Raw genomic sequence first — 22,133 nt, 5'->3', positions numbered from 1 at the left:
GACACAGTACCTGTATAATTGGTTAAACTTACCAAATTTGAGTCAGTACTTGCAGAGTGGGGAAACATGGTCATAATTTGTTGAGCAGTGACAGTTATTTATATTCTGAATATTCAAATCTGGGGCCCCATTTAACAAAGGACTTGCAACTGTTGTAACTTTGCCATTATGGCAACTACCATGGTAACGGGGATCAGCAGCCAATCAAAATCAAAGTTGCCATGGTAGTTGCCATAATGGCAAAGTTACAACAGTTGTGAGTCCTTTATGAAACGGGCCCCTGAAACATATTTGCTGTTTAAATTTATTCCTAGTCCGAACAGTTCCTGGAACTACTCCTGAATACATTATGTACATTCATGGTAGGAAAAAATGTCCATCTTGATATATTAGTGTACAGAAAACTATCAATCATCAAATTATTTTCCTCAAAATGTCAAACTCTACACGAATGATAAACTGAATACAGGTAATTTAAGCTTACAATTTTGTAAGTACAGTCAAACTAGTGTTAGCGACTACCTGCCTATGGTAACCACTAAAACTGATTCCCAAGAGACAGATTGTGTGTATAAGAACCTGTCTATAGCAGTAATCTGGCTGCATGTGTAAAGGCAACATTTTGTGTTCCCCTTGGGTGGTCACTATAAACAGGTTTCAATGTACTTCAAGTATGTATAATCAATTCTTAGTTTTAAAATTACATTGAGCTAGATGAAATTCGACCTCCTTGCTTTCCAAATTGATCATCAGTCATGAACCGCAGCTGACTGAAATTTGCCCGAGTAGAAAGTACCAATTCATCTTGGGATAAAAAAATGGCATGGTCAATGTAGAGGCATACTTTTACACCCATTTCTGTTTATCTTGGGTTTCGAGCTTGTCATGTTAAGCAGTAATCCAATTCATACTATTCTTATTCTGTCATCAACATCTCAATATAGGTCTGCGATTAAAGTAGGAAGTGCCAATCCTTGATGGGGTAAACAAAAAAGGGGGCTTGGTCGGTAGAGGGTGTACTTTTACACCCGTTGGTCTCCTGTCTGTTTATCTTGGGCTTGGGATGTCAAACAGCAATCCAATTTATACTTTTCTTAATCTGCAATCAACATGTCAATATAGTCTATTGAAGCAGATAGTGCCAATCCATGTGGGGTAAACATAAAAAGGGCGTGGCTGGTGGAGGGGTGCAGTCTTACACCCACAAGTTACTTCCCGGTTCATCCTAGGCTAGGAGCTTGGTATGATAAGCAGTAATACAATTCTTAATCTGTAATCAACATCTTGATTAAGTCTGCTGTTTAAGTATAAAAGATAAAGATAGTACCAATCTCCATTGGGGGTAAACATGAAAAGGGGTGTGGTCGGCGGAGGGGTGCAGTCTTACACCCATGAGTCACCTGCCGGTTCATCCTGGGCCTGGAGCTGAACGTGCTGAGCAGTACTGTAATCACCGTAATCTTTGCTGCGGTCGTAGGAGTCGTGGCTCATCGATTGGTTCACCGAGGCATAGTTTGAATGCTCAACTTGGGGTTCTGGAGCCTGCATAAAAAAGGATTTTTTTTTTTTAAATCAGAAATCAAATAAAAATCATAAGATACTTTAACCCCTGGGGCCCGTTGCATAAAACTTTTGCCTTAAAAAACTCTGGCAAATTTTTTCCAGAGTTTTTGTTTATTTACCAGAGTTTTTTATGGCAAAAGTTTTATGCAACAGGCCCCTGGGCCTAATCCAATCAATGACAACTATGGAAAGCCAACAACGTCAACATCTGTTATGCATGTTTGTTCTAAAATATTTTCAAACTATGATGTACATGTACAATCATGCATTCAATGTTTTCTTGAAAATTTGCTGTGCTTCTCTTTGTTTACTAAGGACATTGTGCAAATAACCTGTAGAAAAAATTATGACAATGGTGGATTTCCAGAGTTACGATTGATTGGATCAATCGTAACTCTAATAACCTTTCTTCTACACATAGGTCCCTCGATAATCATGGGTCGAAATTGCAATCAAGGCCAAAAACAACTTTGTTTATCACCTTGCCTGAGGTTATCAGGCATAGCAACAAGCAAAACAGCGGGGGTGCCTATTTTCTTCAGGGGGCGCTGCGTTTGCTATTTACCGTAGGCAGGTGCCCCCTGGCAAACGGTGACAAAGCCAATTGAACGGTGTTGAGCATCTCACAGACGTCCTTAGCCTTATCCTTGGAATCTAAGATATTTCAACTCTATCAAGACCTGATAAGGACGTCCGTGCTGGAAACTGTGGCATGCTACATGTAGCTCATTATCTGTGACCACTGGTTGGTCATGTAAATAGGTCAACTTTTTTGTGATTTCAGATAATCAGCAGGATTCCCACAGTCATGAAAAATCCAGGAAAAGTCAGGGAATTTCGAAAATTTGTAAAAAGTCATGTAATTCATTTATCTCTTGGCTATGGCAGCTCTCCAGTATGTCATGACTCGCAACTCTCATACTCTGCTATTATAATCGGTGCTCGTGATTTCCATTTTTCCCAGTTTCGTGACATCCAAAATTCTACATTACTCCCGGGACGTCACAGGAAGTCATGGAAAGCAGCAAATTTGCAGTCGTGGAATTCTGTTTTCAAATTCCTGTGGGAACCCAGGGGAGCATGTCATCAATATTTTCATCCGACAAGTTGTCAGACATCTTTCCATGATTTTGATTGGCTGAGAGGCACTGTTCCTATGGTAACTGTCGGATAAAATGGGACTTGTCGGATAAAACCTCCGACAAGTCCTTTCATGAAACGCCCCCCTGATCAGGGAGCCTTGTTTGAATTCTTTGACTGTTTACTCTGGCGAACAATCAAATGGCAACAAGATTATTCATCCCAGGGCTTATAAAGAATCAAGAAATTAAAATAGGACTCACCCTTCCATAGACAGACACTCCTCCGATGGGTGCAGATTTCCGGCCTGTGCTGGCGTAAGGATTATCAGCATAATCTGAGGAGAGTGGTTGCATGGGTATCTCCTCTCCAGGTATCATGTTATCAGCTAATCGGTCTAAAGGAAAAGAGAAACAAGAGATTCATTTAATCAACAAATTGGCAACAATAATAGTAATGTTTATTCCAAAGAATAAAAAAAAAACACATTGAAATACATCTATTTGAACTAAATACTTATATCAAGTTGGCAACGATAATGGTATTTTTATAACAAAATATTGCACTATATTTATTTCAATTGAATATTCATTATCATATTGGCAACGGTAATGGTAATTTTTTTAACCAAAATAGAAGACAACAAAAAAAACCCAAAAAGCACTGCAATATATTTCTTTCAACCAAACATTTTGATATCAAATTGGCAACATTATGGTAATTTTTAATACCAAAGAATAAAAAAAAACATTGTAAAACATTTATTTCAACTATATATTTCTAATCAAATTGGCAACAATTATTGTAATTATTTTACCAAAGAATGAAAAAAAAAAACACCGCAATATATTTATTTCAACTTAATATTTATTTAGAAATTGGCAATAATAATGGTACCGGTAATTATTTTACCAAAGATTAAAAAAACACTGCAATATATTTATTTCAACTAAATATTTATCATCAAATTGGCAACATTAAAAAGCTAAGCAATTTGAATCAAGCAAAAACAGAAGATGATAAAAACGCTGATCCTGTAAGTTCATCAAATTGGCAACAATAACACTTCTGAAACACTTCATGAAAAACCAACAAATCATTACAGTACGTTTCAAATGAATTTTTTTTATCAAAGTGGCAATAGTAATAATGCTTCTTGTACTATGTAATTTAGTATTTTGATTAAATAATTTTCATAAAATTAGCAACAATGATAAGGATTCTTGTACTGCCGCACTTTAAAAATAAATATTAATACATGCAATACTATGAAAAATACAATGATTATATTTTGCTGTCAAATATATTTTTTTCATTATAATTTGAAATTCAAGGAAAAATCATTAACAGATTTTCTAAAATTTGGGAGCGGCATGACATTCTTCAAATAGTCGAATAATTTGTATAAATAAACTATAATTAAGCATAATTTTAATCAACAGCAGAGCATGTGCACAAAGTTATGTATATTTTGAATAATACGGTATTGACTATAATTCCTTTTGAACACATTCATGATTAATATAAATATGAATTCAAATAGGTAAACACAGAGAGGAGAGAGGGAGAAAGAGAGCTGGAAGTAAGGATGTAAATAGTGAGAGAAAGGGAGAGATAAGGAGGGGGAGGGGCTGATTAGCCACACCCCTAAAATCACAGTCAGTCACACCCCAAATTCAACTGAACTTGGACACATAGGCCCGTATTCCGAAGTCAGGTTTAACTTAGACCATGGTCTAACTCTGAGCTAGAATTATGGGAAGCCATAAGTGTCAAAATTGTGTTTATATTGTATATTTCTTATGTTTACTATTTAGAGTCCTTTTGCTTTGATAATGAAGCAAAATACTTCACAATTCTTCAGTTATCATTTCCAGACAATTATGAACAATTTGAGTGTCCAATAAGTTAAAGGTATTGTTTAACTTTGTGAGCAGCTAATTTAAAAAATTCTCAAACCAAGATGAAACATGTGTACAAGTGCATGTATTAGAACTAATAAACCCTGAAAACAGCCATTATTGAGAATGAAAAGCTAAAACTACAAGGCAAACCCTGATTTTGTAAATAGGCATCTTATAGACACCTAAATAGTACACATAAGTGTATGGGATGAAATTGAGATGGAGTTACCGGTCACTTTATATTTCAATTTTTGAAGCACTAAATAATTATTTTCGAACGCAATTTTTTCTGGGCTTCATTTTTGTAACATATCACAGACACATGTGACAAGTGTGACCTTCTAGCTCATATTTTTAAAAAGTCTAACCAATGTTAACCAATCACTTTAATAAATTGGATGTGTACTGTTAGTGATTTGTGCTCTCCGTACTTAAAACACAACTTTAAACCAAGGTTTAATTTAAACCCGAGTTCAGAATACAGGCCATATGCCTGTATTCTGAAGTTAGGTTTAATTTAGACCATGGTCTAACTCTGTGCTAAAATTATAGGAAGCCATAAGTGTCACAATTTTTATTAAGTTTTGTTTCTTATGTTTACTGTGCTCTTTCCTGATTCATCAATGGTGAAGACAATCATCTATTTATACTTCCTAGACAATCAAAATGATTTGAGAGCCAAATGAGCTGAAATATGATATCCCTACAGTTAGTTATTTGTGTAAAAATTGGCTATCCATACTTAAACCACAACTTTAAACCCGGGTTTAAGTTAAATAAACCTGACTTCAGAATACAGGCCATACAGTCTTTCAAGTAAAACTACGAAAATGTGGAGTTATATTTACATCATTTCATGTTAATTCATGCATTGATACTAATGAAAACAGAGAAATTCTCTAAGAGATGTCAACATTTCTAATGTTATCTTTTTTTCTGCATCGAATATTCAGTCATTTTCATATCCCAATTCAGTGGGTACTCCTATCTAGAATAATGTATGTGGAACACATTATTTAAGGGGCTTTCACAATAGCTTGTGAGATCATTTGCGATCGCCTGGTCACATTATGGCCCAAATTCACAAAGGTAGTTTTTAAAACCATCAGTTGAACCCATGGTTTTTGCAGATTTCCTGTATAAATTACACTTATTTACCATGTATATTAAAAAATGTCCAATGCTGATGCATGCTTTTGTCACTGTGCACGAAATAGATGCCTGCTGCAGTGGTTATCCCTGCTATTTCATTCATGAGTGCACCGTTTTTAAATGAGTCCACCCTTCAAACAGTGGACTCATTAACAAAATTTGGCGCACTGTGACAAAAGCCCGCATCAGCATTGGATGTTTTTTAAAATATACGCGGTAAATAAGCATAATTTATACAGGGAATCCGCATACACCATGGGTTCAACTGATTTAAAAACCACTTTTGTGAATTCGGGCATATATGTTGCAAACAATCGTGACAGTTTAAAGCAGTCGCACCACCAATTGTGAAAGGGGCTTTTAATAAAGAGTACTAGCATCGCTAGACAATATAATTGTTAAAACACAGTGCAATGGGTTATTTCAAAAGAGTTCTAGCACCCCTTCCAGGTAACATGGAAGAATCTTAGTGCAATGCTACCATGCAATGCAAGGGATTATTCCACTCACGCAAGAGGGGGTTTACCACCTATCCTACTGTATGTGGATACACTTTCCTGTGTACAGAATTCTAGCACCCCTCCTAAAAACATGGTGCAATCTCAGTGCAATGCTACCGCACAGTGCAAGGGGTTATTCCACTCACCAAAGAGGGGTGTTTGCCACCTACCTTGACTATTGTATGTGGATATGCTTTCTCTAGCATAGGGTTCTAGACGCTGCATCAAATCATCCTCTACATACACACACACAGGGCAAGAGAAGCACAGACATGGGGAGAAAAGCAATGAAGAAATACAAAATGGTTTAGGAAATTAGTATGTTGCAGCTATTAGCCACCCCTGTTAGGCATAATGGCACATTCCATGTGTAGAGGAGCATGCAGGAATTAGATCATTCCATTCAAAATTAGGGGGTGTTAGTTGAATTAATAAACAATCAATCGAATACATAAATTTAGCCAAGTTCTTACACCAATCAAATAAATATAATATATATTATCCATTTCCCATGCACAAGGCAATTGATACAGTTTTAGCAAACAAAATGTAGTTCCAACAAATATTTTAGGGAGTTCACATTCTGTTGCATTGCATAAGTGTCAAAGTGTCATGGTTTATTTAAAGTTCTTGCAACTTAGACAGATTTGATGCACAATATAGGAAAATATACCCAGTACAATGCCAACAAGAATTATGGGTAATTTGCTGCACACACGGGAAAGATAGTGAACTGGCAAGCTTGAGAAATAGCAACTGCATTAATCTTTCCAGCCACATAGAGCACTAAATGTAAAAAATGTCCCCCTGCGAGCAGGCACGGCGAGCACACATCCTGGGAGTTGGTAGGACTATGGGGGGGGGGAGGGGGACATGCGATCCCCCCCAGTAAATTTGGCAATTTTTTTAATGAAAAAAAAATCAGGTTTTAGTGCATTTTAGAATAACATTGTGGGGGATATATATAATATGGATACCCGCTCTGCCTTACTCACAAAATATTACAAGAAAAAATATTTATGCGACAAATTATTTAAAAATCTGCGGAACTCCACTGATCCACTGAGAGAAATAATGCCTAAAACTACTGCTAATTTCTATCATCAGGCAGGATCATGCTTTCCTATTGATGCTCACAATCATCAGTGATATGATATAAAGATATAACAGATCAGAAAAAATGCATCTTCATCAAATGTTAAAGCTGTGTATATTATGGAAGGAAAATAAGCCTTGGAGAGCGTTTGCAAAACGTTAATGAATGCTAATGTGAACTCCCCTTAGGCTATAGTTACACCAATGAACCCGGCTCAAACTAATCAATGGCATGCCATTGGGTAAAATGCAATAGCTTTGATCGGTCTGGGCTCCGTAACACAAAGATTAGCAATTAATCGCTAATATGAAAGAACAATTCTGATTGGTTCCTATCAGTCTAGGGAGCAAACATACGCATGCAACGATAATCTTGATAGGCCATTTCATTTAGCGATTAATCGCTAATCTTTGTGTTACGGAGCCCAGGAGTCGGTTTCGCTAGCATGACAGTGGCATTAAGTATTAGAGTCATGCATGGAAGGAAGAAATATTAAAGGACAATCTTTGGAAAGGAAATGCATGTTAAAGACTGAGATAAATAGAAAGACAAATAAATACAGCCCTTTTTTGATGGCATGCAAAGTACATACTGTATCTATAGAGTCAAACCCACACCATAATTAAGGGTCTATTTAGAGCATGGTTAAGCTGATGTTTAATAGCGTTCAAGGAAAAGAGCAATTTAAATATATTTTGGGGATAACTTATATAGTTCAGTTTAGTATTTTCAGAAGGTAGATGTTCTATTTAAGGAGGTGGAATAATTGTTAAGCTTGTTTCAGAAAGGGTAATTCATAAAGTTAACTTTAGTTTTCTTAGACGGTAGATGTTGCTCATATCACTTTGTTTGAGGAAGGGGAATGAATATTGATCAGTGATAATTTCTCCATATGATTTCGAATAGAAATTACAAGAATAAATATTTGAATATCAATGAGTATATTTTTCAACGGGATTAGATGAGAGAGTATAGAGCTACTTCAGAGTAATTTCATAGGTAAAAAGGATCATAAATCAAATGTTACCTTTTGACCTGAATCTATAATTTGTATACGGATCGTCCTTTAATCGATTCTTTTCTGGAGTCAAAAGTAAACACATTATCGTTCTTTACTAACAAGAATACTAGATAACCAAGAAATGTTTGCAGTTACATGTAGCTCATATGGGAAAAATAATAATAATAATCAGTTCTTGTATAGCGCATAACATATTATTAATAACGTCTCTATGCGCTTCCAAAGGAAAAGCATTAGTGCACTCATTGTCATGCCTAAGGTAAGTTCATGGCGTAAAAATTGAGAAAAGGGTATATCAGACAGATAAAAAGGTTGATTATTTTATGGACTTGCCAAGGGCCATCTAACACTTGGGAAAACATGTAACTTCATCTACAACTTAATATATGTACTGTGAATACCAGTACGCACACAAAAAATCGACATGAGGGGCTTGCACCATCAAACATGAATAAATGCTAGCTAAAGGTATGTTGAGTGTTGATAAAAAGCGTTTTTTGTTGAATAAAAAAGATGGTAATTTTAGAATGTTCGATATCTATGAAAACATTACAAAATTGAAATAAATTGTTTATATTCATTCTTACCTGCAGCAAAGTCCCTGTCAACGGATCGTTCGTCATACATTGGTTGATTCCCTGTATTCATCGGGTATGGGTCGTCAAAAGCAGGAGGAGCCTCGTTGCGATGGGTGTCACTTAGCTCCGGGGCGGGTCTCGTGGGCTGGCTGATGTCGTAACTGTTGGTTTCTGGAATGATGAAGTTAGATGGTGGAGCAAATAGAATGATTGTTAGGATTACCATGGCGATTCAGTATGAGTACCATGGTAACCTTGGCTACCATTGTCACAAAGATCATTGTAATCATCATCACCAACATCACCATCACAATCTTTATCATCATCAATATCATTGTCACCACCACCATCATCGTCATCATCACTATCAACATAATCTTCGTCATCATCAATATCATCATCATTATCACAATCATCACCATCATCATCATCATATTTATCATCATCTTCATCATCAGTACACCCACCACCAATACAACCACCACCATCAGCATTATAATCATTATTATCTCCTTCATCATCATAATCATCATCACCATCATCATCATAATCATCATAATCATCATCATCACCATCATCATCATAATCATCATAATCATCATCATCACCATCATCATCACCATCATCACCATCATCATCATCACCATCATCATCATACTCATAATCATCATATTCATCATCATCATAATCATCATAATCATATTCATCATCATCATAATCATCATAATCATCATCATCATATTCATCATCATCATATTCATCATCATCATATTCATCATCATCATCATCATCATATTCATCATAATCATAATCATCATAATCATCATCATCATATTCATCATATTCATCATCATCATATTCATCATCATCATCATCATCATCATATTCATCATCATAATCATCATCATCATATTCATCATCATCATATTCATCATCATCATATTCATCATAATCATCATCATCATTCCTCATGACCACCATCACCATCCTCCTCCTCAAAGTGACTCACTACTTGTATGCCTCTGGACAGTGTTCGTCCTGCTCGTCGGCTCGCTCTTGCTCTCGCTGGCCGTCGGCGGCAGGGACCCATCTACTGTCGTTTTCCTGGGGAGCGTCGTGAAGGTGCTGGAGGCGTGGAAGAACTTCTCTTCCCATCCGTCCTTCTTGTACTGAGGACGTAGGTCCTTGTAAGCCCACATGGCATGTAGCACCTGTGTAGGTGTTAAAAGGATGCAAGTCATTAATGGATGTATCGACTTGGAAGGGTGCAACAAGCCTTATTGTACAACACCTACATGTACTTAGCTTGTTGTACGCGAGCAAATGAGAGGCTGAATGTCAAACATTTGTACAATTGCACACATACCACTTCACAGTTCAGGAAACAGTGACGTCCCCACAAAAATATCACTATCAAAAGTTTCTTTCTTATTTCAATAGATTTATGTCTACTAGGAAAATCCGATCATTGTTCATATTATCGCTAACTTCAGAAGCATTGTACAACACAAATAGCGAATATTCTTCTTCGTGCAATGGTGAGAAATTTCGCATTTGGTGAAAGAAAGATACACTCTATTCAATAGAGCTTCTTTCACCTCATGCGAAATCTTGTCCCAACGCTCTCATGCCTATTTCACATTTTTACATTGGCTGGTCATCCAGAATTGTCTCCAGTTTAAATTGGTGTTTTGTTTAGTCCCCATTTGTGGATTGCTGTTAATTGCTGTGTTCAGTTCAGTGTTGTATTCAATTGGTGCTGTGTTTAGATTGCACTGACAGATGGTTGCTAAGTGTTATGTTGACTTTTGTGATGTGTATAACAAGTGTTGTGTACCATTGGTGTTATGTCAAGGTCAATATTGTGAATGGTTGTGAAGTGTTGTGTTCAATTCAGTGCTGTGCTCTAACGCCAACACCTGATAAGCAGCAACAATAAACAGTGGAAGCCTAATTTCAGTTCAGTGCCATAACTGGACTTTCAGTGTTACATTCGGTTCAATCTCATGCAGTTTTGTTTAGTGCTCTGTTTTCAGTGTAGTATCTGGTGTAACGTCGACACCAGTTTCGTAGACACCTACCTGGTAAGCAGCCTTGATGACTGACGCTGGGTAAGCACCGTTGGTTTTGGTGAGAGAGACCAGACGCTCAATACCTGATGCACCCCGCAAGGATCTGCAGATACATCAATGTTGGATATGATCATCAATCATCATTATCATGAGAGATGAAAGAAATACATTTAGATTGATTTAGATTAGATTGATAGCATTTATTCCATTCATCATAAAAAACAAATACAAAGCACATACAAAGTTTACATAAATTACATAAGAAAATTTCAAATATCACAATAATAAAATCTGGAAAACAGTTGAATAAAAGAAAAGAGTGTACATAATTTATAAATGAATGAGGAGGCAACTAGAAAGGGAAAGCCTTATTAGTGTTGCCACCTTAACAAAATCTGGAAAATGAATATAATTATATGATATTGTAAAATGTAAAATGTAATAAATACTGAATACCAGAAATAAACATTGAACATAAAAGGGGAAAACACAAATTATAACACAATGACAATATACATTAATAATATATCAACGATTAAAAAAAAAAAAATAAAAAAAAAAAAAATAAAAAAAAATAAAAAAAATAATAATAATTACACGTATACATAAAATAATTATAATCATAATCCCCTTTTAAGCGCTATATAAATGCGGATTATTATTATCATAAAATCAAACCTCCAATCAAAATACGTCTCTCAGGGCTTTACAGATATACACCACGGAACAACGCCTATAAGCGCTTTACAGATATATCACTGGTGACACAACATTTGCTCGTGCGACATTTGCTCTGAACTTAATATATCAGAAGGCATGCGGTTAGAGTTGGGATTAAAATTGAGTTTGGGGTTCAGAATAAGGCAAAGATAAGGATTATGGTTTATTTATTGGAGGCTTGACTTTATGTTGGGCTTAATTTGCAGATTTTCCATCGGAGCAATTGTCGCCAGAGCAAATGTCATTGAACCATATTATTACTTCGGTCATCGGATCATGGGTATACCCGCATACAATGTATGCACTTCCTCCACTCCCTGGGGAGCTTTCCAATAAGAGTTCAAAGACTCAATTGCTAGGCATATTACATAATTAGGCTTTCGCATCCTTCCGGGTAACCAATTAACACTTGGGGTGGAGAGTGGCACAGGGTGGATTGTTGCCATCTAAAGATTGTTCAAATATGGTACAGCAGACAAAGCTCCGCAACAAAATTTTCTGTCTTTTTTTCTTTCACCAAACATAGGAACTGCCCTTATCAATGGGATACAGCTGGCAGGTTTCACTCTACTTACTTTGCATTTTCTTGGTTCTTCGTAACCAGTTCCGTCATCGTGTTCAGGACAGCGACGACGCCTTCATGAGAAATGTCTTTGGCCGATCGTCTGCTGCTGGTGGAGCTCGGGAGACGTTCTACAAGATCCTGCATACCATACTTGCCTGGATAACAGAAAGAAATAGAAGAGAGTGAAGAAATACATAGTGCTGCCAGAGGAAGTGGTTGGGACTATGGCTCCCGAAGTGCCATCGGAATATTCATTCCTACCCAACTCAACAAGTACACAATTTCCACATTTCCCCAGTGCGCACTGTTCTTGCCCTTAAATCATTTGCTATTACAGGGCCTTCTTTTTGGAATAATTTAGACACCCATATAATTCAGGCACCCTCTTTATATTCTTTTAAATGTAGGCTGAAAATATTTCTTTTACAATCATCGCTAGTGGATATGCGGCTTGTTCGAGTGACTATCATGTAGACCTCTTTATAATGTATTGATTATTTTCCATTGGATTTATCTCGCTTCATTGCGTTAGGATTTTTAATCCTTGATTATTTTCTTCTGGTAACCTATATGTCTACAAGCTTTGCTTTTTAATAGGTTTCTCATATTTCACGTAATTGTATTTCCTTGTAAAATACTACAACCATGTATTTTTGTCATTATATTCTCATAATTATGTTCAAGATGTATGTTTTTGTGGAATGTGAAACAATAAATCAAATCAATAAGACTTTTTTCTAGAGAGGCGCAACCCCGTAGGAAAATGGTGGCATTCGCATCACTGAGAGAGGGGATCACAGATTCACCAAACCTCCAATCGAAGGCCGAAATTATTTGGTTTATATCCAACCAGCTCTCATCGGAATTAAACACATCAGGATGCTACAAACTGTTGTGTGAAAGCCTGTCTAAAACTTTGTTAAAGGTATAATAATATGTATTAGAAGGTTCAGCTATCCTGTCTACACACATTGTAAATGGACCAGGGCTCCATAACACAAAGCTTTGCAAAGAATTGCAAATATGAAAGAATCGCACTGATTGGTCCCTGGTCAGTATTTTAAACCTAATGCGTGTGTAACATTGATATTGATTGGACAGTTCATTTAGCAATTGATCACTAATCTTTGTGTTACAGAGCCCTGATCTAGATTTACTATGATACGGTGACAATTGACTTTGATTTTGATTCTTTTAAACAAAATCATTGTTTTCTTAACTTCAAGTTCATCCCAGTAAAAAAACAAACTTTGTAAACAAAAGCTTGAAGATCATCCGCTTACCAATGAGATCTTTATTTCTTGGATCCATAGCGAGGTTGCGGAGAGCCTTGGCGACGGCGATCATCACACGGTCATTCTTCATCCTCAGAAGCTCAACAAGGATAGGTAAACCTTTCTCTTTCCTCATCTCAGCACGGATATACATTGCCCACTGAAAAGAAAGTTTAAGAAGAAATGTAATTGACATTAGTAATATAAAATTTACAAGACGTTGACAGGAATATTGAGCAATGGTTATTAAAACGATAGGTCTTACAAAGGTTGATGACAAAAAAAAAACATTATAAAAAAATAATTGTTAGAAATTTCACTGCGATACGTAGACTTTCAGCTTCCCCATCTCAACTCAAATATACATTTCTTATTAAAATATTTTTTATATCTAGTGGGCAATGTATATTTGAGTTGAGATGGGGAAGCCGAAAGTCTACGTATCAAAGCCTACTTGCATGCATACATATATATATATGCATGCAAGTAGGAGTATTATGCTATTGTTATCATTACATGTACATGGACATACTTAATTCTTACAAGTTTCACTAGGATAGGTTGATCTTTCTTTTTTTGGAAACTGAACCCCAACATACAATTGCTCCTGGGAAAAAATTTCAAGAATCATAATCAACTTAATTGCACAGCCCCAATAAAATTGAGGGAAATCCCATTTGTTATTCAGGGAATCCCCCCTACCCCAGAACACTCACCTGCCACTCTCCAGCTGTTACATTCTGTATCGTTCCAGCGGCTGCCTCCAAATAGGCCGGTCTGGGGCATTCCCATAGTACAATAAAATCAAAGTTACAGCTACAATGAAACGAGGGGAGTCCCCTTCTTATTCAGGGGATTCCCCCTACCCTACAACACTCACCTGCCACTCTCCAGTTGTTACATTCTGTATTGCTCCAGCGGCTGCCTCCAAATAGGCCGGTCTGGAGCATTCCCATAGTACAATAAAATCAAAGTTACCTACAGTGAAACGAGGGGAGTCCCCTTCTTATTCAGGGGATTCCCCCTACCCTACAACACTCACCTGCTACTCTCTGGTTGTTACATTCTGTATTGCTCCAGCGGCTGCCTCCAAATAGGCCGGTCTGGAGCATTCCCATGCTCCCCATGAATTCCCCCATACACCATAATACTCACCTGCCACTCTCCAGCTGTTACATTCTGTATCGTTCCAGCTGCTGCTTCCAAGGAGGCTGGTCTAGAGCACTCTGATAGTACAATAAGATACGGGTTGATGATACTTGGTTGCCAGAGCTTCTCCACACCTTTGACATCCTTCTTCAGGTTAGGGATCGGTTGGGACGGGTTCCAGGTGCCAGTTTTACTGCAAGAACAGAATCAGGTGTATACTTTGAAATATCAGTAGCCTTGGGCGATTCTGACCTAAGGCATTGGTTCCGAGAGGGGTCAACTCAACTGACACTAAATACCAGATAACACACAGAGTTCTTTTTATGCCCAAAGAGTAAATGGACCTACACACTAGCATGGCTATTTTTTTTTAATCTTCCTCTCTTTTAATACCCCTCTCTCTCTTTCTCTTCTCAAATCAAGGTTTTGGGTTTCTTTTTCATTGAAACCTTGAATGTGTGTCTTTGAAGGAGGCAATTATGTGGTCAGACAATAAGAGAAGTCTGACCAATGTTTCCTTTATACACAGTCCCTACATGACACAAGCGGGTCTGGAGAATCCAACTGCAACTCACTAGTGTATACAAATTCTAAACAATGGTTTGAGCATAGAATTATAAACTAAGTCTTGAAGGAGTATCAACAGGGCTTTTAGGTGTTGTTATAAAACAGGATCGGCTCTCGTGAACAGTGGATCCCTCAGGTTCGAGTAATGGACCTTGAAAGAATGGGGGTCGGCTCCTCGACTCTGGAAACAAGAATCGGGAAGACTCGATTACTCCACTCTGATGCCCAAACCTAAATACCTGTGCCATGCTAAATCTTGATTGGTACGCAGTAGAGCACGTCCTCTTAGCATGATTTGACTAATGCAATGATGTCTTTTCTACGGCACACAACTAGGAATTTAAATCCGACTCTTAAGTCACACTTAAATTGTTATGAAATACCCACCCAAGTGCCGTCTCAAATTTTAAATCATATCTGACAATGGTCAAAAAAGGTCATCTGAATGATTGAATATTAAACTTACCCTGCCGTTCCGTTTGAAGCTAGCTGGGCATCTTTCTTCTTACTCCCACCAAAACAGATCAACGAACCACTCTGTGGACCTGGTCAAAAAAACAGACAATAGAGACTTTTAGAAACATACATGTACGTCCACGTAGACGACTGGTACAAGATGACGTCATTTTTTTGGCCTGCCATTATGCGTCAGGTCCTCACCATTGCAGAGTATCAGATTTGAGCACCTCGCCACCTCCGTTCTGCAATTCTCCTACATTGAAGCCGACGTGCAAGTGAGTGACGTCATCTCAACCGCTCAAGCTCAGCATGAAGATCAATTGCTTGGAAAGATCCTACTAATTGGCGGTTGTGTCACTCTGATTCGATGGGTTCACAATACGGTGCGTCATCTCTCAGTTGCAGTGGACTGGCCGAAATTCACAGTGCCTCATGGGAAAAATTCAGCTCTCACCGATGCAGGTGGGAGAGAAATGTGCCTCCATATTTCTAAGCGTTTTTTGTGAATTCTTGCCGTATGGTTTTCATTTCTGAAGCATCACAGTGACAGTACTGTGCGCTACCTGCGCCTGCATGCAATGTCGACCCCAAAGTTAGACATTTGGCCTGCTCTCCTCAAACGATAGATGGCGCACCATATTGTGAATCCACCGAATTGGTAGTGATGGTGAACCCACCAAAGGAGGCGCGATAGCTCAGTCGGTAGAGCGGGGGTTTCGTATTCCAGTGACCCGGGTTCGATTCCCATTTGGTGCGCTAGTGCCCTTTGGTAAGGCATTAATCCTCAGTACCAGGTCCTTTGGAGAGGACCTTAAGCCGTTGGTCCTCTGGTTGCTTGCTTACAAGCATTCTTGCTCTCTTAGCAATCAGGTAAAAAATCACCACCAACCATACGTGGATCAACTTACTCTTCTTCTGTTGTGATTTGGGCATGGTGTCAGGGAAGTTTGACGATGTGTTGCTGCGTAGGGGGATGGCGTCCGGGTGGTTGGCCTCGTTCGCTATACGAAACGTCAGGTTCCTCAGGATACAGAGGGTATTCTCCACAACCTGAAAGAAAGACAAGGCAGGAAATACTTGAAACATAAAAGAATCTTAAAAAGCATACCATGGGCCATAGTTAATACACAAACCATGGAAAATGATGGTGTCGGTGATGATGATGGTTATGATGGTGATGATAGTGATGATGATGAGGAGGAGGAGGAGGATGATGATGATGGTGATGATGGTGATGATGGTGATGATGATGATGATGGTGATAATGATGTTGATGGTGATGATGATGGTGGTGATGATGATGATTGTGGTGATGATGATGATGGTGATGATGATGATGATGGTGATGATATGATGGTGGTGATGGTGATGATGATACTCACTTGACTATCCATGTCATTGTTCCTCATTGACGAGCTGAGTACATGGAGTAGACTGTCTACCAGACCCTCGCACTCTCTCATCCGATGCCTGGCTTCAATCCCACCTGAACTCACATTCCTGTAGTACAGAAAGAAGTAATAATCATATTGAATATGCAATAGAGTGACTGGTAAAGAAGTCTAATCCATGTACATATGGTAGACTGTCTACCAGGCCCTTGTATTCTCTTATCGGATGCCTTGCCTCAATATCCTCTGAACTCACATTCCTGTAACACAGGAAGAATTAAAAATCTCAATGAATATGCAATAGAGTGACTGGTTGAGGAGTCTAATATTTGTTCCAAAAAGCAAACTGTTTACCAGAACCTCACAGGCTTTCATCTTATGCCTGGCTTCCATTCCTAGGAACGTTATACTTTGCTCATTAAGTAATTTGCTTTTGTGTGCTATCAATCCTCCTTGCATACACTGTAAGCACACTTTCCGCTCCCTGGTGGGGAATATTCTATCCGCATGTCATACCTCAAACATCCTGTAGCATTGATGAAAGTTTTAGTCCATGGTTCGTCGGCCGGCTTGAAAGGACTGTTGCCGCTAGGCTTCCATCCAGACTCTGGGATTAATACATTGTTCACTAGGACACTCAGGGCATCCTCCAAGATAGTCTTCTTCAAAGGCTGTTGGGATTAATAAAATACAAGACAGAATATTTTTTATTAATTCACTACCAGTGTATCCCTAAATGGACCGAAATCTGACGAATATCACATGGGCTCCTGTACAAAACTTGCCGTTGAATACGAGACCAGATTCAACATTCTAGTGCCCATGCACGAATGCGTGAAACGTACAACGCCGAACAAAAATTAAAGTAATGCCATGCGCAGCATTGAGCACAATGATACTCAATGACGTCTTAATGAACTACATGTACATAGGAGTTGCATGTTAATTACTAAATTTGATTTTATAAAGTGATGATGCCCTATAAAGTGACATGACCATATCCCTATTTTTTTTTTTTTTGGGGGGGGAGGGGTGGGGGATGGGATAGTTTATTATATTTGATGATTTTTTCATGAAATAGCAGAAATATTCGACTGGTTAGGGCTGATATTTCAATAATTATCCTTCTGAGACATCCAATATTTAAATTGTTGATAAAAGCAAAGAGTAACAGTGATCTCACCTCAGAAGAGCTTAGATTCCATAATGTTCCTGCAGCAAGATCTTTGGTCTAATTGAAAGAGATAAAATAAAATTGAATTGATAAAAGATAAATGATAAAAGATTTCATTCATGAAAAAGTTGCCAATTATTATTTCACTATCAACAGGCCATATAAACATGTAGAGGACATCATTTCCTTCTATTGGCAAGGCAATGATCATAATTATCACCATCACCATCATCATCATCACCATCATCATCACCATCATCACCATGACCACCACCATCACCACCATCATCATCATCACCACCATCATCATCATCACCATCATCATCATCACCATCATCATCATCACTATCATCATCATCATCATCATCATCATCACCACCACAATCATCATCATCATCACCATCACCACTATCATCACCACCATCACCACCATCACCACCACTATCATCATCATCATTACTACCATCATCATCACCATCATCACCATCTACACCATCATCATCATCATCATCATCATCACTATCATCATCATCATCATCACCACCACAACCATCATCATCATCATCATCACCATCACCACTATCATCACCACCATCATCATCAACATCATGACCATCATCATCATCATCACCATGACCACCATCATCATCATCACCACCACTATCATCATCATCATCATTACCTCCATTATCATCACCATCATCACCATCACTACCATCATCATCATCACCACCATCGACACCAGCACCCCTTCCCCTCACCTCTGTATCTGAAGATGTTCTTAGCAGCCTGGCAAGTGCCGGTATACCACCGTTGGCTTTGATCTTGACTTTGTTCTCTTCGTGTTTTTTACCGTAGCTAAGGTTCCTCAAAGAGCCACACGCTGTCCGGTGGATCTCGGGTACCGGGTTGCCTAGCAACCCGACCAAAGGTTGGATACCTCCCATTTCCCTGTAGAGAAAAGAACAAATATGATTTCACTACACAGTCATCATGTTTTAACTAAATGTAATTAGTGTTGAAATTTAACATACAAAATACCATTGGCAAGACAACGCATCTTGCCATGCTGCCATAATACGGCTTTTTCATATATCTGTCAGTTATTTGCTCTCCCCAATTAGATGCAAGGATTTACAGTAGCTTATAACAAACGTCATCATGGCAAGTTACATCATTATAATCCAGAACGTAAATCAACTTGGTCAATTTGGCAAGATAACAAATCTCGCCATTTTACCATAGGGCCATTAAATTTGACTTGGCGAGATAATATATTAAATCAAAAAGTTAGTGCACCCCACCACCAAATGCACTCAACACTGAAGACAACAACACTGCCATGTTCGGCGAGCCCAGAGATACAAACTTCATTGAATGGAATATTTTATCACCTGACTTCACAATTAGATATCTAAAATGTCAGAACTTTAACACTTGAAATATGTTCATTTTCTGATGGTGCTCACTCACTTTTAAGCACAACTGAATGTCTATTATCAATTATGATTAAATACAGGTATAATCTGCTGGATAATCGTCCCAACTAGTTTTCATGAATGAAACTTGACTTTGACCTGTCTATTCCTTCTCGGTACTGGTTTAGGCTGATAAAAAAACAATCATACATGTAACATAAATCCTTCCATTTGGACAACATTCACTAAAACCGAGGAGGGATTATCTATCAAATCCATCAACTTTTTTTGAGGAGATTACAATGGTTGGAAAGCCCAGAGAAACAATCTTTATTGAATGTAATATTCTATCCCCTGACTTCACCATTAAACATCTATAACACGGCAGAACTTGGACTCTTTAAATGCGTTCATTTTCTGGTGGGGGTCCCTCAACTTTTTAGCACCACTGTACATATAATACTGGATAAATACCTTGTCTTTCTCTTGATGTCATCGTTCTGGTAGGAGAGATGTTGTATGTAGCCTGCTGCGTGTGCCACAATGGACTGGTTTGGATGACCCAGGTAATCAATCACTTCCTGTAGGTCAGGGGCCCTCCATTTGCCATCGCCTACAAAGGTCAAAGAGGAAAAAAATTATCAAATTATTGGTTTATTACTTTTAGGTTATTCCAGGCTTGTTCTCAATTCGTTCCCATTGGCCTTGTAGATTTGGTTTTACATTTTTTTTATTTTTAAATTGGTGCAGTAGAAAAGAGATGTGCCCTCAAAGGGAAAAATGGGTATCTGGTATTCAATATAAGGACTGCAAATCTACCATAGCAAAGTTGGTTAAGTAATGAAATTTTTCTAAAATCAAAGTTACCAATGGTATAAAGTTTCAATAATATCACCAAGCACTAGACATGTGTATGAGGTAAAACACCGAATGTGCGCTATTATAGTTTTGTGGATACTACAGTATGTACATGCAGTGATACTCAAGCTTACATCTTTACAAGACGTAAAAAGGCAAGACAGAACAGTCGTGTACACAGTATACGTGTGTGCATAAAGTTTAATAGGCCTGTACAAATCACTGTTACTGCATGGAAAAGCATGCAAGGACATGAAGAATGAAAATAATATGGATATAACTGAGATGCTGGATGCATGGATGAAAGTACATGTATCTGATACGAATATTCAACATAAAAAACAAACACAAAATGACAACTACATAATTTTGTCCATTCATACTCGTATCTCAAAACCTATGAATTCAGTCTGGATTATTTTAATAATCAAAATATAAATTTGCCCCCCCACCAAAAAACAAACGAATTGAGAACTATTCATTTGTATGTAATGCAATGCATACTGGTACAATAGGGAAGACATTCTTTATTTCTTCTTGCCACGTCATCCCCTACATGTATATAAAGACTTGTTAGGTATATCATTGGATGTTTCATCCAATAGTTACCATAGGAACTGTGCTCCTCAGCAAATCAAAATGAAGAAAGAGTTCCATATGCACTCCCACCAAAAATAACAAAAGATTGTTGAGACTTCCGGTTCGTTCATTTTTTTTTACTGTTGCTTACCTTAGTTGGGACTCGAACTCACCTCATTTTATCTGCAGTCAAGACCTCGTCCCGCTATGCTCGCGAGAAGCGCTGATACCGGAAGGGGTATTTTAACGATTATCAGCCGATAGTTTGACTAGTCTTGACTCACAGACCCTTTACTGACTAAATAAACCAATGTCTATGGACAATTACACGCACTCGATCCTGCTCGAAATTTGACGGAATAAAGCCATATTTTGGTATGTATTTCCACTCCCCCATCATATATGTTCTATATTAGGGCTAGATATATTATTCTGAACCTTCTCCATGTTTTTATTTTCAATTTTAGTGGGGGGTGCATATGGAACTCTTGCCAATGAAGGATACTGTGGCAGTGGCAGATCTGACAAATTTGACGGACAACAAAAATTGATGAGACGCTCCCCGGGATGTGTCCAGGCCTTTTAGGAATTGAGTGAGACTGTGACAGATGAACAGTCTATTTTAAAGATTTAAAAAAAATGAATGGAATTTGATCTCTTGTGGATATTTAGTAAAAACAGTGACAACAAAAACACCACCATGAAACTATACATAAAAATTAAAATACATAACAAGATTTAACATAGCATGGAAGTGTAGAACATTGTAAGTACATTGTATACTAGCATCTGACTCACACTACATGATCAAATTGTAATCCAAATTGTAATCCAATTCCAATTATGACCCAATTATTGAACAAATTATACTTTGCATTAAATATAAGTTTGAAAAGTGGAATTATTTTCATTCTTGTATTTTAATTTGAAAGAATGCTAGGAATACTAAAATCAGAATTCCGATTGACTGCATATTGGTTGGAGCAGGGTCAAAAGCGACTTCAAACTGCAGT

At 37.8% G+C, this 22,133-nt stretch overlaps 1 protein-coding gene across 7 annotated transcripts in view; it reads right to left on the bottom strand.

Annotated features, from left to right (window-relative positions):
* Positions 1 to 210: 210 nt before the first annotated feature.
* Positions 211 to 22,133, bottom strand: part of LOC121417465 (plakophilin-4-like) — an 86,381-nt gene continuing 64,458 nt past the window's right edge. For 5 of the 7 annotated variants that reach the window (XM_041611182.1, XM_041611178.1, XM_041611183.1 and 2 more), the window contains 16 exons: positions 20,158 to 20,296; positions 19,027 to 19,216; positions 18,275 to 18,322; positions 17,608 to 17,762; positions 17,083 to 17,200; positions 16,609 to 16,750; positions 15,708 to 15,786; positions 14,681 to 14,867; positions 13,535 to 13,685; positions 12,262 to 12,406; positions 10,976 to 11,069; positions 9,904 to 10,105; positions 8,904 to 9,065; positions 6,370 to 6,435; positions 2,907 to 3,040; positions 211 to 1,542 (listed from right to left, as the gene is read on the bottom strand). In XM_041611182.1, the coding sequence (XP_041467116.1) occupies positions 1,384 to 1,542; positions 2,907 to 3,040; positions 6,370 to 6,435; positions 8,904 to 9,065; positions 9,904 to 10,105; positions 10,976 to 11,069; positions 12,262 to 12,406; positions 13,535 to 13,685; positions 14,681 to 14,867; positions 15,708 to 15,786; positions 16,609 to 16,750; positions 17,083 to 17,200; positions 17,608 to 17,762; positions 18,275 to 18,322; positions 19,027 to 19,216; positions 20,158 to 20,296 (2,171 nt within the window). In that variant the 3' untranslated portion in view covers positions 211 to 1,383. Of the gene's footprint in view, positions 1,543 to 2,906; positions 3,041 to 6,369; positions 6,436 to 8,322; positions 8,377 to 8,903; positions 9,066 to 9,903; positions 10,106 to 10,975; positions 11,070 to 12,261; positions 12,407 to 13,534; positions 13,686 to 14,680; positions 14,868 to 15,707; positions 15,787 to 16,608; positions 16,751 to 17,082; positions 17,201 to 17,607; positions 17,763 to 18,274; positions 18,323 to 19,026; positions 19,217 to 20,157; positions 20,297 to 22,133 lie in introns of all 7 variants that reach the window. The other 2 variants (XM_041611179.1, XM_041611180.1) reach the window with 2 other exon arrangements.

This window comes from Lytechinus variegatus, chromosome 6 (genome assembly GCF_018143015.1).
Source record: "Lytechinus variegatus isolate NC3 chromosome 6, Lvar_3.0, whole genome shotgun sequence".
Lineage (NCBI taxonomy): Eukaryota > Metazoa > Echinodermata > Echinoidea > Temnopleuroida > Toxopneustidae > Lytechinus > Lytechinus variegatus.
This window is presented reverse-complemented; position numbering and strand designations above follow the sequence as displayed.